We start from the raw sequence: 18,908 nt of genomic DNA on the forward strand, positions 1-18,908 counted from the left end.
TTAATTGCTAGGGGGCTCTGTAAACTGGGGCTTGAGAGGTACATTCCAGTAATTAGGAAATCCTACAACCAGTTTACCTAGAGATCAAATTTTACCTGGATGGCCTTGGCAGTGACCCCGAGTCTTCCCTAATGGTGCATACCAATGTTTATTCCTTAAGTTAGTATTCCTAAATTGTCCAAGGGCCTCATTTCCAGGAATGTCATGCTTGAAATTGTATTCATATTAATTCTTATGTGAATAAGTGGGCAAAAATAAAAATTTTATATACCTTGCCAATGCCGCTACAAGGAACACTGCCAAACTAATAGCAAAAGATGGTCCCCAAGCTTCTCCTGACACTACTTCAGTTTGCCTAATAAAGAAAAGCTGGCAAGTTAAAAGAAAAAGCTAATTAATCTGAGAATTAAAAGAGCCCCCATTTTGTCTATAAAATATACAACCCAAACCCTTTTCCCTTTCTTAATAAAGAAAAATCAAAGAATCCTGCCTGGCTTTCAACAATCACACTAATCAATCACCTGCAGTCTCTTGCAAATTATTCTCTTAAAAAAAATAATAATTAAACAAAACCTAAGGGGCCCTCTCCTCTTCTTTGAGAAGGCACCAAATCACATTTGGTCTGGACCACATGCCACACACCATTCACAGCAATAATACGGCCAAGGGAGAAAAGTCACAGAGGCTGGGGTCCCCATCCCAGTTCACGCACACCCTGGCCGTCTGCCGTGAGCACACCTCTCTGAGCCTCGATTTCTGCACCTGTGAGACAGGGACGATAGTAGCCGCTTCACAATGTTGCAAAGATTCAATCAGTAAAGCATCTCACGACAGCTGCCGGCAACGCAACGGGTAAGCTGCTGACTGAACGTTGCTGTCATTGCGGTCAACATCACGTCCACAAGAGGTTTTAGGACAGAAGCTGTCCAAGGGCCACACCACAAGGAATTGGATACATTCTTCTCCCAAGTAAATCCTGAGGAAAGCAAGACCTCAGAGAGGAGCTCCTGGACTCCGTGCTCACTAAGCTGTGCCAACATGTTAAAGATGCACAAGACAAGACAGGTGTCTTCTATTCCATGTAAATTAAGAGTAGCCTTCAGGCACCTGGCTAGTGGCCAATGCAAGCCCATGGGTAGACAAAATTTAGACACCCTTGTCTTACGGGTAATTTGTAGCTTCCAGCTCTTACTGTCAAATCATTCAGGGAAAAAAAAAAAAAAAAGAAGAAGATTAATTACAAAGTTTTGTTATTTCTCGTAATAAAAAACTCGTAACTTAACTAAAACATGGGAATTTCCATGAAATATTCATTTTCTCACTTAAGCTACACTTAGGAAAAGCCTCAGTTCCACAGTGGATGCTAATGCTGCCTGGGACATCTCGTTCAGGAAGGCCTTCTATTGTGTCTGTAGTTTGACGTTTGGTTTATAGCTCACCCCCAATAACAACACGTTTGAACCGTATGGGTCCACTTAGATGTGCATTTTTTTCTGATACAGGGCAGCACTTTAAATGCATTTTCTCGGGGCGCCCAGGTGGCGCAGTCGGTTAAGCGTCCGACTTCACCCAGGTCACGATCTCGCGGTCCGTGAGTTCGAGCCCCGCGTCAGGCTCTGGGCTGATGGCTCGGAGCCTGGAGCCTGTTTCCGATTCTGTGTCTCCCTCTCTCTCTGCCCCTCCCCCGTTCATGCTCTGTCTCTCTCTGTCCCAAAAATTAAAAAAAAAAAAAAAAAAAAAAATAAATGCATTTTCTCTTCTTTAGGATTTTCTTAATAACATTTTCTCCAGCTTACTCTATCAAAAGAACACAGTACATAATACATACAAAATATGTATTACTGGACTGTTTACGTTATCAGCAAGGCTACCCAGTCACCAATAGGCTACTATGTACTTAAGTGTTGAGGGAGTCAAAAGTTACACACAAATTTTTCAGGGGCACCTCAGTGGCTCAATCAGTTAAGCTGAGGTCACGATCCCACAGTTCATGAGTTCAAGTCCTGTGTCGGGCTCCACACTGATGGCGTGGAGCCTGCTTGGGATTCTCTCACTCCCTCTCTCTCTCACGCAATCAACAAACATTAAAAACAAAAGTTGCATGCAAATTTTTCAACTGTGCCCGGCGGGGAGGGGGTTTGGGGGTGGGGGGCGGAGTGTGTCAGGACCCTCAATCCATGTCCTGCCCCTGCTGTCCAAGAGTCAACTGTAACATGAATTAAAACAAGATCCACCAAATTTTGGCCATTGCGGGGTTTTTCCCTCAACATCCAGCTCCCTACCCTCTCAAAAAAAAAAAAAAAAAGAACTAAGGAAAGGAGAAGGGAGGGAGGGAAGACGACGACAGCAACGACTGGAAGCCAGAAGAACTGGCTGGTTAGGAAGAAAGGCAGTGCCGCACCTGCCATCGCCATAGGGAGAGACGCGAGCCAGCCCTGCTCCAAAGGGAACAATGGCTAAAAGCAACTTAAAAAATGACAAACACCAAGCCAGGGCAGTACAAAAACTGTTTTATTTTATATTCTCTGCTAAAGCATTCCTCTTCACAATGGACTTGGATTGGAAAAAATAAAAATCAAAAAAATAAAAAGTATGTTGTCTTGGATGGTAAAACTGTATAATTTTTAAATTTTTCCTTTGATACTACTAAGTGGTTTCAGCAAATACCGTTTTTAATATGTAGGATAGAAAATCCGCACACAGGCAGTCGAAAATAGGCAAAACAAATAAATGCCCTTTGGGAATCTGTAGAGGTATTTTCAGTATTCAGAAGCAAGGCTTAATAGCTTAATGAAGTAACATCTGTAAGAGGTAAAATCAAAGCAGCTGTGTTGTACCAGGGCTGCCTGAGCCGGAAGAGTCCAGATCCCAGCTTTGCCGCAATAACAAGCAAGTTACCACTTAATCTGAGTTCAGGCCTCTCGTCAATAAAACAGCAATTGCAGCATCCCTCGCATAGAATTTTAACTGAAAATAATGTGACCGCACTAGAGCGCTAGGAGACTCTGGCACAAAGACGCTTTAAATGTGAAATGATACTTAGTTTTAAAGGAAAAAAAAAAAAAAAACCTTACCCCAATGCTTTGTGCCATTCTCTCACAGCGGACCTCAGGCCCCCCATATGCACCACAATCTAAATCATAAATCAACTCCATTCCAAGGGTACTGGAAACTGTTCATCAAAAATAACGAGTAGCTAAGGTTTCTAACGCTAAGTTTCAGATACTCTTTGACACAAGCCAGTTAGCGAATCAGAAAATTATTTCGCCATCAAATATTCACTGAGTCACACAGGACTCTGGGGCACTGGAGGCAAGACAGATTCTACGCTCTGAGAGATTTCAAACATTTGCCAAACATTCGCATGCGCGGAAGGGACAAGAGCTGGGCCGAGCAGACAAGGCGGGAATCCTGGAATGCCCCGAGAGGGACCTGCTAACCCAGCCTGGGGCAGTCACGAGGGACTGGCTTCTGGGCTAGACCCCGGATGAGCAGCAGAACACTGGGGGCAGAAAAGGCCTTTCGTAAGGAAGGCAGCACTACAACAGCGGGGTGTAGGAGCCAGCCCAGGGGAGGGCGAGAGGTACAAGGTGCCTCTGTTACAACAAAGGCCTAGGGGACAGGTAGAGGAGGAACAGGAAACGAGACAGGAAAAGAGGCCTACAGCCCAACTGGAAGGGAGGTGACCCCAGGTGAAGGAGCTAACTGCGCCACTGCAGTCAAGAACCAGGAAGGAACCGGCATTGAGAAGTCAGGAGAGGATGGAAGCCAGACGCCTGCGATCTGGTCTAATGGTCAGCTGGTTACCGAGGGCTCGCTGTAAAGACAGTGGCCACCGCTACTGTCACCAAACCCTGCCACACCCTCAATATTTCTGGCCAGACACAATCTCCATCTCTGCCTCAGACTCCCTCATGCCAATCCTCCTTTCGACAGCCGTAAGACTGCTCTTTCTAACAAGCAAACCTTATCCCATCCTTCTCTGGCGTGAAAACTTTAGATGGGAACCTTCAGGACAAAAGCCAAACAACTTGGCCTCTATCACTGAGACCCTCTCGGGCCTAGCTTTCTAGTCATACCTCTACTCCACCTTCCAGAAGGTCTTAGCTTCAGCTCTGCCCCCTGCATTGAGCACTCCCCCCACCCAGAGCACTTGCCTCACCCGTCCAGCAAACTCTGGCCCTTTAGTTCCTCGACCGTACAGGTCCCTAGTGCACACAGGGCCTGAAGTCTCTCCTTGGGGACAAGGAGCAGGGCAGCGAATTCCTGGCGAATTTCTACTTACCATTCAGGTCTCTGCTTACGTGCTACGTCTTCCCATCTTTCACCCATCAGACTGGCACAAATACCCAGTGTTGGTAAGGTTGTTAAGAGAACGGCAATCTCATTCTCTTGGTGGGAATATAAACTAGTATAATCTTTTCGGAGGGCAATTTGGCAACAGCTCTCAAAAAGCAGAATGAGCTATATGGCCCTTTGTCACTTTGCTGGGCTGATCAGTGGCAGTGTGTATAGTATGACTCCCTTCCTATTCTGGGGAACCCCACCCCCTTAGGAGCGAGTGACCAAACTTCACCAATTAGAAGCATCCCTGCCCCCCCTCCTCCCCCCCCCCCAGCCAATAAGGAACTCTCCGGCAGTGGTGAAAGGGATGTCAGGAAGAATCGGTTCCAGAAGAGTCAGGGAGGCTGAGCCAGGCCCCAGCAGCACCTGTGGCCCCAGCACGGTCTGGAGCACTCTGCGCTCGCCTGCGGCAGCCTATGCCACAGCAGGATTTCTGGCACTGCTCGCGGCCCCACATCCAGCTCCTGCCCTCCCAGCTATTCCATGAGCCACCTACTATCCTTTCCAACATATTTCTCTTTTCCTTAAATGATCCAGTAATTCTGTCGCTTGCCACAGAGGACCAGGAACAATACATACACATACCCTCATCCTGAAATTCCACTGCTAGGAATTGATCTGAAGTACACAAATATGCATCAATAGAATGGGTTAAGTCCTGATACAGCCATATAATGCATTTCTATGCAGTTGTCATTGTGATACAGATCTACGTGATAAAGAACTTCTTTTGTGCTGATCAAGAACCTCTCCAAAACAAGTTAACAGTAAGGGAACAGTGTGTTTGGTATGACTTCATTTGTGTATCTTTAATAGTGACAGACTGATACAGATACATGAAGCGGTTTCATAAAACCTTATCTGGAAAAAAACACCAAAAAAACCTTAAAGGTGGTTACTTTGGAGAAGGGATACGAAACACACTTATTTTTCATGTAATATTCCCACTTGAATGTTGTGTCATGTTCGTAAATTACTATCATTAGAAAACGTTTTAATGTCACTTGCTCAGTAAGGACCTCCCCAACAGCCATTTTCCACATATTCCTGCCTGTTACTTCTCGTATTACTGTTCTTTTCCTCCAGGGCACTTAGCACAGGGCATTCTTTCAGATGAATGTGTACTTACTTTTTAAATTCCTGTCTCCCACATGAGGCTCTAAGCTCTGAGGGCAGGTGCCGTGCTGACCACTGTATTCCCGCACCTAGCACAGTGCCCAGCACACCGTGAGGGCTAAGTTCATTCATCTGATAGATGAATGAAGGTAACTTATGCTTCTCTTAAGATTCTGTTCACGTGAAGCAAAGCTCTTCCTGAGATCCTCCCATTTCCATGTGATCCCTTCTCCCTTGGGCCTCCACTGGCCTTTCTACCTACTGCCCTGGTCAGTTCATACATCTGGTTCCCTCACTACACTGCGACTATATCGAGGGCAAAGATCCACACGTTCATCTCTATCTGTGGAGCCAGCCACAGTGCCTAGACAGAGGAGGCAAGAAATGGTTGGCACATAAATGAACAGAGGAACAAACTGCAGCTCAAAGCAGTCATTTACTCGTGTATTAATCAGATGTTACAAATGTCTGCTCCTTAATCCGGTCTTTCACGGTAGCAAAAGCAGACTCTGTAGAGCAAAGATCTCTCAACAGACGTAGGCCACGTTGAGTTCAGGCTGAGGAGCATCACCCTGGAGACACGCTAGACTTGGAAGAGCAAGTTCACTGTCGACCGGGAGGGAGAGTACATGTGGCCCGACTGCCTGACTGCTCACTTTCAACAACTTTTCCTGAATTCGGGATTGGGCTCAGAAGACAAATTACTACAGTTCAAAAGCAAAAGAAACCAATTTGCCCAGCTTAAAACTGAACCTGCTTTGTAACAACGTTAAATTTCCCGAATGTGATGGTTTTATCAAGGTAATGTAAGAGAACAAGGTAAAGGATTCAGAGATGGATAATGGTGTCCGCTACTTACTCTCAAATGATTCCACACAAAAAGTTAACAGTAATAAGGTCTGAGAAAGCAAGAGCAAGTGTCCTAAAATGTTAACTGACACATATGAGTAAAGAGTACATAGGAGTAAAAAGTACATTACTGTTACTTTTCTGCAAGTGTGAAATTCTTTTACAGTTAAAAAAAAAAAGAAGAAAAGCAACTACTTAAGGGAAAGAGCTAATTCATCTTTACCACCATTTAAGGGCATCAATCAAACAGGGAGAAATAAAAACAGTACTTTGATGGAGATAACAAATATATTTGAATAAAGCAATTCCGAACAATTCTAAAATTACTGTAAGTATCTTCATTTTAAAATAATTACAAAGACTCTCCCATATGGTATCTGGGGGTAAATCATTCTCCCCAGCAAACAGGGAACATCTGTTGTCTAAAAACCTTCTAAGAGGCTAGAGAGCACAATGGAATAGCAAGGTCTCAAACTGGCAATTTCCAAACTATTCAAGGCAGTTCTCCTAGCTCTTCAGAGCCAAGATACCAAGACAAAAAACATAAGAGGTAAACAACAGCTGGAAAAATACCAGCTACACATGACCTGTTCAAATTTCTGCACCTACACAATTTGACTCAGAAATTTAACATAAAAGTCGTAATTTGAAAATCCCAATTTTATCACTCCTTTGTGTGTAAGTGTTTGCATGCACGTGTGTGTGATCATTAAAAACAAAAATTACTCTTGGGGTGCCTGGGTGGCTCAGTCGGTTAAGCGTCTGACTTCAGCTCAGGTCATGATCTCACAGTTTGTAGGTTCAAGCCCCGTGTCGGGCTCTGTGCTGACAGCTCAGAGCCTGGAGCCTGCTTCGGATTCTTGTCTCCCTCTCTCTCTGCTCCTCCCCCACTAGTGCTCTGTGTCTCTCAAAAATGAATAAACGTTAAAAAAAAAAAAAATACTCTTGACTAGCCTTTAGAGCTAAATACAAATGTAGAAAGCTAGTCTGAAAAGAGTAACCACTATTATAGACCAGGCATTTGACCAGATGCTTTATATACATTACTTCTAATCCTTACAACCTGGTGTATATGGTAGATATTATTGATACCATTTCACAGGTGAGGAAATCAAGGTTCGGAGAGGAATTAAATGCCTCTGATCTCTCAGAAATTAAGAGGGGCCCCAGTCACCCTCGGTTAAACAAAAAAGTCAATGCATGTACTAGACGTGTTCCCACCACGAGGCTTCCACTCTAACTTCTCTCCGCTGAAACCTGACCCTGAGGCCTACTTTGTTCTATTTAATACTATATTCTGACTTCCACTCCCACACTCCAAAGCCCCCTTACCCTGCATTAATTTTTTTAACCTTTTGTTTTGAGATGATGGTAAATTCACATGTGGATATAAGAAATAATACACTGGGTTTCTATACAGCCTCGACCCAGTTTCCCCCAAAGGTAGTATCTTGTGTAACTGTAGTACAGAATCACCTGCATAACTTTTTCTCCTAGTATTTATCACTTTCTAAAATATTAATATATTTGTAACAGTTGTTGTTACTGTCTGTCTACCCCCACTAAAATACAAACTCCTTGCAAGCACGAATCTTTAACTTGTGTTCACTGCTATATCCCAAGCACCTAGAACAGGGCCTAACCCATAGGAGGAACTCAATAAATGTTGCAAAATGAATCAAAGCACTATATTGCCCTGGCTCCTCTAATAGGAAATAGCCCAGCTCTTTAAGAGACCACTTTGGCAAATAAGAGGATTCTGAAACATCAGGGAAATGTTACACTCACCCATCGTGACATAAGGCAACTTATCAGTTGATCCATGAGGATAGATGCTGTAGAGGTGAGGTCCAGTAACATCTACTCCCCCCAAAACTAGGGCTGCACCAATGTAACCTTGATACCTGGTGATCAGAGTATGTATAAGAAAAAAAAAAAAAAAAATGAGTCTACAATGCATCACTGTAACTTACCCAAAAGCTGTATGAGAAGTCAGACAACAAAAGGCTTTCTTACACTGCTACTGTTTCATTAAGTGGTTACTGTTTGATGGGAACAAAATGTGGACTGAAGGAACATGAGTTGGAACACCACTATCAGCCCATACAGACTCAATTGTGTGAGGCCCTCCAACGTGCCTATTTCCTTAGTCACAGAACTCCCTTTAAAAGAGGATCATTCTCACTTTAGAGAAGAGAAAATGAACCCAAAGACCTTAAGTGTCAGCCCAATCTCTCAGAGCCAAGCTTGGCTTACTCCAAAATTTATCGGCCCCCTTCCCATCACACCTCTCAGTGATTAGCAGATAAGCTACTTTCAAAGTAAACTCTGAGGAGCGGCTAAACTCAAGCTGTTCAAATTCTCAACCTCACCTCACCGCAGCCTCACAGGAAGATGGCTCATGTCAAAACACCTTCTCTTTTGAATAAACCCACAAAATTATAATCATAGATATAAGCTCATATTGGGTAAGAGAAAAATATTCCATCATACATGGAAGTGAACGGCGGAATAACTCCACAATACCCTATAAAACCCACTGCTGCTGCCCACAGGACGAAGCTACGCCTCTTCAGGAACATGGCGGGGGGATACCTTTCCCACCCCACCCTACCTCCGTGTAATTGTGCACTTATCTCCTCCTCTGTGTCCTTTATCTGGTTGGTTTTCTACCTCTACAGATTGCTTTCCCTGTATTTGTTCCATTTTTTACCATGAGAATTGCTATGCTAGATACACGTGCTAGATTTAAAGCCCTCCACTATGTGCCTTTAGCTCTTTGGGAAGAAAAATGAAATGAGCACATGCTGAATTTGCCTAATGATATAATTGTTAAAACTGATACAAATAAACACAAGAACCAATCAAAGCCCTAACTATAGACTGTCTGAGACATAACTACTCATCACGAAGTGCTCTAGGTAACCAGAATAGCCAACTCCAGTATTTCCCCCATGCCTGACTACCAAACTGTTCTTTCAGAAAGAATCTTCCAGGAGCGCCTGGTACAGCGTGTGACTCCTCATCTTGATCTTGATCACTAGGTATAGAAATTAAAGAAATAAAATCTTAAAAAAAAAAAAAAAAAGAATCTTCCAGTTAGAAGTGAAAAATTAAAGAGCAGGAAAGGATTTTAAAACAGTCTTAAAACAGAGGCCCAGGCAGAGGAAAAGAAACAAGTCCTAAGCCACATGAGGTAATAGCAGGGTCAAGACTAGCTCTCTGGACTCTGGGATAAGGAGGGGGAATTACCAGACCCACCACCCCCAGCAAGGTCCAGTGCCTGACCCACTACCCCAACTGCCTACCAGACACAGTGTTTACATTAAGTCAACAATAATCAGTTAGTTCCCCTCCAAGCTAAATATAACCTGTCTGATGTCTTTAAAAGAATCTAAAATACTTTGGCAAGTTATTGTAATCCTCAAAAACTGACCCAGAAACGCTACTTCCAGGAATCAAATTCTAAGGATATACTAAGACAGATACACAGAAATAAATGCACAAGGATGTTTACTGCAACAGTTTATGATGCCAAAAAAGCGGAAACAGAACTAGCTAAACAAATTGATATATATATAGCTATGCAACAGAACACTACACGATCCAGATCTGTGTGACGTTTTCTCATACACTATTTTTGTTAATTTCAAGTTTTTATTTAAATTCTAGTTAACATATACAGTAAAACTGGTTTCAGGGTGTGCAATTTAGTGATTCATCGCTTACATATAACACCGAGTGCCCATCACAAGTGCCCTCCTTAATACCCATCACCCATCTAGCCCATCCCCCACCTATCTCCTTTCACCAACCTTCAGTTTGTTCTCTATAGTTAAAAGTCTCTTGGGGCGCCTGGGTGGCTCAGTTGGTTAAGCGACCGACTTCGGCTCAGGTTATGATCTTGCAGTCTGTGAGTTCGAGCCCCGCATCGGGCTCTATGCTGACAGATCAGAGCCTGTAACCTGATTTGGATTCTGTGTCTCCATCTCTCTGTCCCTCCCCACTCCCCAAAACAAACAAACAAACAAACAAAAAAAAAAAAAAAAGTCTCCTAAGATTTGCTTCCAACTCTCTTCTTTTATCTCCCTTCCCTTATGTTCACCTGTTTTGTTTCTTAAATTCCACGAGTGAAATTATATGGTATCCGCCTTTCTCTAACCGACTTATTTCACTTAGCATAATACATTCTAGCTCCATCCACGTGGTTGCAAGATTTCAATGGCAAGGTTTCATTCTTTTTGATGGCTGAGTAATATTCCATTGAACACATATACCACATCTTCTTTATCCATTCATCAGTCAATGGACATTTGGGCTCTTTCCATAGTTTGGCTATTTCTCCTACACTACTGATGGTAGTGCAACTTAGTACAACCTTTCCAAAGGGTGGTTTTGGCAGTATGTATCAAAATGTTCAACATGCATACCTTTGACTCAATAATCCACTTCTAGGAATTTACTTTAGAATACAGCCTGAGAAATCAATCACACAAGTAAGTACCTAAAGGTTCTATGTTTCAAAGGTTCATGGACTACCTTAAAACGAGCAATATTGTTAAAATTCAAAAACTGGTTAAATTATGGCACATCTAGAGAATGGAATACTGCGATACCACCAAAAGTTAATACTGATGGGTCATAGACCCCTTTAAAAACGGATTCATATTGTGGAACCCTGACCCCATAACAATGTACACACAGGTTCTACTGTTTTGGGAGGGTTACAGGTCTCCAGAACACCTCTGTGGGCTCAAGGTAAAAACCCTTCTACCACTGGGAACAGCAATCATGATATACTATTATGAGAACAGGTCAGTTACAAAACCACACACAGGATTCCATTTTGGTAATAAATGAGCACATAAGCAACAGTATAAAACGTCTGGAAGAGATAGTTCTCAAAGGTTTACAATATCTGTGTCTAAGTAACGAAACATCACGTAACATTTACTTCCTTCTTTTCACATTTCCACTGTAGGAATTTTTTATAATCATCGCATGTTACTTTTACAAAAATTGTTTCAAAGGTGATATGCATTTTGAAATGCTCCAAATGGAAACTATGCAACACGAACTGGCAGATGGGAAGATTAGGTTGTATTCTAGGATAGAATATACAACTATGATCCCATTTTTATGGAACAAAATATGTATTAGTAAGTGGAAAAAAAGCTTGAAAGGCATACAGCAACCTGCTAGCACCAATTGCTTATGGGTAGTAGGAACTCAGATAATTTTTGTATTTTTAGTTTATCTCTTATCTTCTGTCTTAAGTTTTACTGTGAACACACACTAGTAATAAGGAAGGAAGCAAAGAAGGAACAAATGAATGGGTGAACAAACAACTTAAAAGAGTGGGAGTACACATACCCAACCAAAACGTGATTCTCCCTGAATTGTAAAATCTTTACCTTTTCCTTTGGGCTTTTCAGTATTTTCCAACTTTTTTACAATGTATATTTATTCTTTCCTAAGAAAAAAAGCACCACTAATATAATAAATAAAAGAGTCTCTATATATTCAAAGAGTTTCTAGAATACAGAACCACAAAGACTTCTATTAGATTCAACTAGGAGGCTCATGCTCAGAAGGAACAGTAATACATCCAGCCATCATACAAGTAAAATAAAAAAACTGCTTAAATGAGGGAAAAGATGTCCACTTCTATTTATCAAACCCCCTTTCTTCACCAACTCACCTACACAGAAATGGGTCACTCTGGGAAAAATAGAACAGTAATAGCACCTTGACTACATCTTGTTCTCTTTCTCAGCCTCTGAATTTTATGGGGATCTAACTGTGCATCAGGCCCTGTACTAGGCATTATTGTAAGCCTTGCTTCTTTATTCATTTCCTCCTCAAGTCAGAGTCAGAAACTATTATCCTCATTTTACTGAGGAAGAAAATGAGGTTAAGAAAGGTCAGATGAACAGCCCAAGGTCACACAACTCTAAGTGCTTTAGATGAGACCTGAACCAAAACCTCTAAAGTCAAATCCTCTGTTTTTCCCCCTTATACCACTTTATTTTTTGTAACTCATTTTATGTAACTCAACAAAAATGTAAGAAGATATAATGAACCACAAGCATCCTGGTTAAATTTTTAAATGATCCTCTCAAAACTTTGGTAAAATTTAATTTGTGCAAAGTAACTAAAATTTTGCAAATTTTGCAAAGTAACTAAAAACATTAAAACGTTGAAAAAAGTGAATTTAGAATTCTTAAAACACTCTAAAGAGATTAACAGAAACATCTGCTAGGTTTAGCGAGATGACTGGAAAGAATCTTGAACATTTGCTATTAACTGCAATTTTACAAGTTTAAAAATTGTTTTAAATGTAATGCACCACACAAACCACCAGAGGGAGCTTTAAATTTAAAATCAAAATCACAAAGGTCTTCAGAACTCTTGATAACAGATGTGCTTTAACAAGTTCTCACCACTGTACTGGGAAAATTTATTTGATAAGCGGTAATTCTCCAGGATTACAACGATGACCATGGACATAAACAAAAGGAAATCACTGACATAAGGGCTCAGTACAGCCAGAGCACGGATTAGGTAGATAACGACTAGACTTCCTACCCATAAACTTCTAAGTCCTGGTCTTCCCACCTGTAAAATGGGAACTATGCCACAGCCCTTGCTACACAGCTACGCTGTGCCTCACAGCCATGTGCTGAGAGCCCAGGGCCATGCTAGACTCACAAAGACCCACAAGTTCACAGGAAGGCAAGGGCCAGGCAAGCAGGAAGTGAAACCAGGCAAGGACCGACAGACCACAGCACTTCTCCCACTTCTAAAGGCAACATCTGCCACTCAGTTCCAGAAGATTACTGCCGCCTATCATCCCACCCTCTTTCTGAATTTTTTCAAAAGAAGCCAGAAAAAATAAATAAAAACATTTTTTAAAAAAGCCAAAAATCCAGATTTTTAATTCCAATCTCCCCAATTTAGATTTATTGACCACTATAATTTTAAAGACACTGTGACCCAAATATAATTTCTCTACAAGCAGAACATGGCCTGTGTGCTGGCAGCTTACAATCTCTGCTTTCTATTCCTGCTTCCCTTTAATCTTGCAGGCCTTGATACAGCTGCTGCTGCTCGGAGCAGAGATAAAGAAAATGTTTTTTGTAAGCTGCTTAATGAATGAGGAGGACCAGAATAATAAAGGCCTCTGATCAACTTCAAAAAGAAAAAAAGAGAGAGAGAGAGAGAGAGAGAGAGAAAGAGAAAGAGGAATCTATTAAAGGTAATGCAGGTCTCCAAAAGAGAAGCTGGTATTCTAACCCATGACTAAATGCTCAGGCTGTTTCCAAGCTCTGCTCTAATACACGGCCTCTCTTCTCTTTACGAGGAGCAAATGAGAAGCAAATGAGAAAAGAGACTTAGGATTTGAAAACCAGGAGACCTACACAAATGTAAAGTGATGATGTGATTAAGGAAAAAAAGGAGACAAAACTGAGAGGAGCTGTGGGTGGGAGTCAGCATGGCATGAAGGTCAGATCAGACAAGTGACTATACTTCTGCAAGCCTCAGTTTCACTTAAATATTGATGTTAACAGTCCCTATCTCAGAGTTCCAAGGATAAAAGGAGATCGTGCATAAAGCACGAAGCACAGGACCCAGCACAAAGAGACAGGTAAATGTGGGTTAATATTAATGTTATTATACCCACTCACAGCCAACTACAAATACAATTTTTTATTTCACTGCTACTTTGTCCCTACAAGAGAGAGAAAAAAACCAACTGTCTGTGTCTGTGTTCACAAGATGAACTCAAAGGTAACTTTCTTTCTATAAACAAAAGAGGACTGTTTGTAATCCAGTAATACCCTATGCCTCAGGAAATGACTTGGTTGGTCACATGTGTTACCTTCATGGGGGAAAAAAACAGACCCCATAAATTCAAATACATAATCAAAAAGCCTTCTGAAATTAAAATGGTTAACAACTGATTTCTAGAATAAAATGTGTATACCTGAATGCTTTTTCTGTAGTTTCTAGGTTCCCAGATGCCAAAAACCTAAGACATAAGAAAAAGATGCTATAGAAATCCCTATCCTGGAATCTTACCTGAAAAGCATCTGCTTCAGCATCCGATTGGCCGTCACAACCCTGGGAAGGCGGCCAGTGGAGAGAGAGTGGAGCTCCAAATTGGAAGAAATGAGCTGGGTTGTCATGTCTGTGTCTGCAGCTGTCCCAGCACCACAACAACTAAAAAATACAATTAGAAACTTAGATGAAATTCAATTGCCAAAGGGCTCAATTAGAAGTGGAGCTTCTTGGATAACTTCCATCAAGTTTAGGTACACAGAGAGATGTTTTTGCGCATATTCTGCACTGTTAACTACTCTAATCTTACATAACTGAGAACACTCATCTTGTTATATGCAAATATATTTTCTGTGCCTCAACAGAACATTTCAAATCATTAGCTTCTGTGCTCTTACCAGACTGAGCATTTTACTACTCCTAAAAACATATCTGAGTTGTACCAAAGAGCAAGACATATTAAAAACCTTAAAATTTAACATTCACCAAGCATTTACTACCAGGTACCAGCCATTACAAAGTGCTGAGAATAAAGAAAATATGAAACAGTCCTGGTACTTGATTGCAAAGTTGAGTGCAGGAAACAAAAGTAGGCAAAATTTCTAATACCTTATATAATACGATATAGTAGCATTAGTACAAAATGCTATGGGAAACTGGAGGAGAGAGCGATTAATTCTGATCTTTGAGAAGAGGTTTCATATGAGCTGGATTTAAAAGGATCAAATAAGAAACACTGTAAAAACAAGAGGAAAGGGCAATTCTAAGCAGAGGGACTGGCAAAAGCAAAGGTGAAAGAGCTTAGAGATGAAGCGAACAGGGACGGTCTGGCTGTAACTGGAACACAAGATGATGGCAGCTAAATACGCTGAAAAGGTAAATTTTTGTGACATTGTGCAAGATCTTAAATATCATGCTACAGAGTTTCAATTTTATTCTGAAAGCAGTGTGGAAATGTGAAAAGTCTCTTGAAATGTTTTTAAAGAAGAAAAAGACATAATCAGATCTGTGTTTTACAAAAGTCAATATGGCAAAAGAACAGATAATAAAGAGACCAAAGGCAAAGAGGCCATTTAAATGACAAATGCAGGGGCCCCTGGGTGGCTCAGCCAGCTAAGCAGCTGACTTCGGCTCAGGTCATGATCTCATGGTTTGTGAGTTCAAGTCCTACAACAAGCTCTGCACTGATCCTGTACAGCCTGCTTGGGATTCTCTCTCTCTGCCCCTCCCCTGAGCTCTCTCTCAAGGTAAAAAATGACTTGGGGGTTTTAATCTGCTACAAACAAACAAACAAACAAACAAACGACAAATGCAATAGTCCAGCTGAGAAACAAGCATATGAACTAAGGCTTTAGCAGACGGAACAGCTGAAACAGAACTGGGACCAAGCGAATTAAAGACTAAAGCAAAGAGAGAACGTGAGGATAACCAGCTCAGGTGACAGGCAGATGAAAATACCATTTAAGGGAGATAAAAAGAAAATACAAGTTAAACAACAGGTTTTAGTAAGGAACACAGTAAATTCAATGTTGGCTCTGGCAAGTTTGAAAATATAAGAGCTATTCAAACTAACTGATACTTACTAAATGTTAGGAGATATGAAGTGTATTTTTGAACAGTTCTTGTCAGCAACAACCATCCCTTCAGTTGCCCTTGTATCTGCTCCAAGAACTATGCCATCCTATTTTTAAAAACATATATTTTAAAACAAGTTCACATATACAAACCCGCAGCTCTCTACTCTAGGGAAAACAATGTTAGCCGTCCCCTGCTCCCCCCAAACCCTTGAGGGGCTGGTGAGATGGAGCCCCAAGTCTGGCTCTGCGCTGACAGCATGGAGCCTGCTTGGGATTCTCTCCTTCTCTCTCTGCCCCTCCCTTGCTCACACATGTGTGCAAACTCGCTCTCTCTCTCTCTCTCAAAATAAATAATGTTCAAAAAGTAAAATAAAATAAAATATGCCACCCTTTATCTTTAACCACGATAGCCATTCTCTCTTTCGACCCTTTCAACAATTTAAGGCAGGAGTTACTCTGTTCGTTTGATGGGCAGGAAAGCGTGGCTGTGAGAAGTGACTTGCCCAAAGCTGGAAGCAGCATAAAAGTTAAATGGCTACATACACCTGTCTGACCAGAAATCTTGTATTCTCCCATTATATCACCCTGCTTCCCAAAGCAGTACGTTAAGACAGAAAAGTATTGGTCTCCTGTCAAAAATTCTGCAAAGTGAGGAAAGAATATAAACTGTTACTAAACGCACAAAACCTCCCGACAAATCCCAAAGGCCCTTTTCCTGACGTTCTCTGAAATATGCACCCTTTTTGACAGAGCCCAGAGAAGCGAATGGAGGCCAAGCGGCCTGCATCCCGTAATCAGCTGTCACTGCTGCTGCTGGCCTATCCCTGCTCACCTTATAGACCACCCCCGCGATGGTCGTGCCAGTCTTCCGGGCCGTTGGAAGCTTGTACCCTTTCTTCGCAAAATCAGCTTCCAAGACGGCATTTCTGAAAGCAAAGCAGAGAATAAAGCGTCGAAGGGCAGGACCACCTTGCGCCGCACTGGCACGAAGAAGGTCTAATAGGGAACTCAGGAAGAGAAAAGCTACTATTCGCTTTCCATCCCTCTGTTCACCCAATCCCCTCAAGATCAGGACTAGTGTCGCGTTATTCGGCATGCAAAGCGTCAGAGAGGGGCCGCATCTCGCCCAAGGAGGCAGAAATGGGGACTGGCCGGGTGCGCTGGGCAAGCGGAAAGGCAAACTCGGCTTTGAGAGAAACCCACTCTCAGGCCCTCATTCCCCTGAGTCACACGGGCCGCGGGGCGCAGGCCGCAGGCCCCGCCGTTCACCCTTCATTTGGACTTCCCAGATCAGACCGCGGCCCAGCTCCGACCCCGGCACCGCACTCCCGCTCCCGCCCTGAACCTGGCCCGGAGCACGGCCACACCTGCGACAGTTATCAAAAGAGAAACCTCCGACCGGGGACTCATAGACCGACACAGCCGCCATCTTCCCGAGAAAGTATTTCCGGAACACGGGCGGGAACTAGCAAAAAAGAGCAGGGCACTTCCGGCGCCTGCGGCGACCTGGCCTGAAGGGGCGGGGCAAACTCCGCGCCAGGGCGATTGATCTTAGAGTTCTGGACTCCTAGAGGACCCCGGACGTGTTTGGAGTATTTCGCCCCAAGTGGCGCGGAGGAGTAACTAACGCTGGGGGCCGGGAAAGGACTTGTCCAAGTTGGTGGCACGGGAGACCAGACTCCTGCTGACCACACCAGAGCCGTGTCTACTGTTGATCAGACTCCATGGGGGCTTAGGACACAGACACATGCGAGTTCCAGGCACAGTGCCACGTCCTCCTTACACTGAGCGAGTCCTCTCAGTTCTGAATCTCTTTCCTCTGCTGCCAAATGGAAATAACTGCTATCTCAAGAGACTGCTGTGAAAATAAACAAGAAGCACATGAGAAGATGCTCAACATCATCAGTCATTAGGGAAATGCAAGCCAAAACCACAATGGACACCCGCTAGGATGGCTATAATTAAAAAGACAGAAAATAACAAAAGTTGGCGAGGATTATGGGGAACCCCGAACCCTCATACACATCTGCTGGGAAGCAGTTCAGCAGTTGCCCAAAATGTTAAACATAGACTGAGCAATTTGTCTCTGAAGTATATACCCAAGAGAATCAAAAGCATATGTTCACAAAAACGTGTACACAAACATTCATAGCAGCATTATTCATAATAGCCAAATAATAGAAACCACCCAAATGTCCATCATTTGGAAACAAAATGTGGTACATCCATACAACAGAATATTACTTGGCCATAAAAAGGAATGAAGCATTGATAAATACCACAACAGGAATGAACTTTGAAAATACTACACTAAGTGACAGAAGCTAAGCACAAAAACAAAAACAAAAAAATCACATGTAGTATGGTTCCATTTCTGTGAAATCCATACTAGACAAATCACTAGTTTCCAGTGAGAAACTAGATTAGTGGTTGCTAGGAAATGGGGGGAGAAAATGGGGAGTGACTGTTTGAGAGGCACAAAGTCTCTTTTTGGAGTGATGACAATGTTCTGGAATTAGGCTGTGGTAATGATTACATGACATTGTGAATATACTAAAAACCACCGAACTGCACGGTGCATTTTATGTTAGATTAATTTTATTTTGATTTGTAAAAGGCTGCTGTAAGAATTGAAAATTGTACATGGAAAGCTTGTATCCCTGGCATATAGCAGCTTTTCAATAAATAGTACTTAATATTAATACATTCATTTCATAGCAAGTAAGCGACAGCCTCAGTAACTGTGGAATGAAGTGACATAGTCTGTCACAACTGTGTGTTCAATAAATATTTGTCAAAGATTGAATTCTCTTTCATTACTTTTCTGGGCCTTTTGTGTGGAATTAGGAAAATGAAGGCTCACCTACCTACCTCCACAGGAATCTACTGATGAAAAAGTCTGAGTATATCCTCTGGTGATTGTCAAAAATGAGAAGATCTGAGCTCCGCTCTAGAGAAGTC

General features: G+C 42.3%; 1 protein-coding gene across 1 annotated transcript in view; it reads right to left on the minus strand.

The window, feature by feature from the left end:
- The window catches only part of PSMB7 (proteasome 20S subunit beta 7), a 59,332-nt gene extending 41,900 nt beyond the window's left edge, over positions 1–17,432 (minus strand). The window contains exons 1-5 of the mRNA XM_060608714.3: positions 17,315–17,432; positions 16,780–16,873; positions 15,954–16,051; positions 14,392–14,532; positions 8,098–8,213 (exon numbers count right to left, since the gene is read on the minus strand). Of these exons, the coding sequence (XP_060464697.1) occupies positions 8,098–8,213; positions 14,392–14,532; positions 15,954–16,051; positions 16,780–16,873; positions 17,315–17,376 (511 nt within the window). The 5' untranslated portion in view covers positions 17,377–17,432. The remainder of the gene's footprint in view (positions 1–8,097; positions 8,214–14,391; positions 14,533–15,953; positions 16,052–16,779; positions 16,874–17,314) is intronic.
- Between the last annotated feature and the right edge of the window lie 1,476 nt (positions 17,433–18,908).

This window comes from Panthera onca, chromosome D4 (genome assembly GCF_046562875.1).
Source record: "Panthera onca isolate mPanOnc1 chromosome D4, mPanOnc1 haplotype 2, whole genome shotgun sequence".
Classification (NCBI taxonomy): domain Eukaryota; kingdom Metazoa; phylum Chordata; class Mammalia; order Carnivora; family Felidae; genus Panthera; species Panthera onca.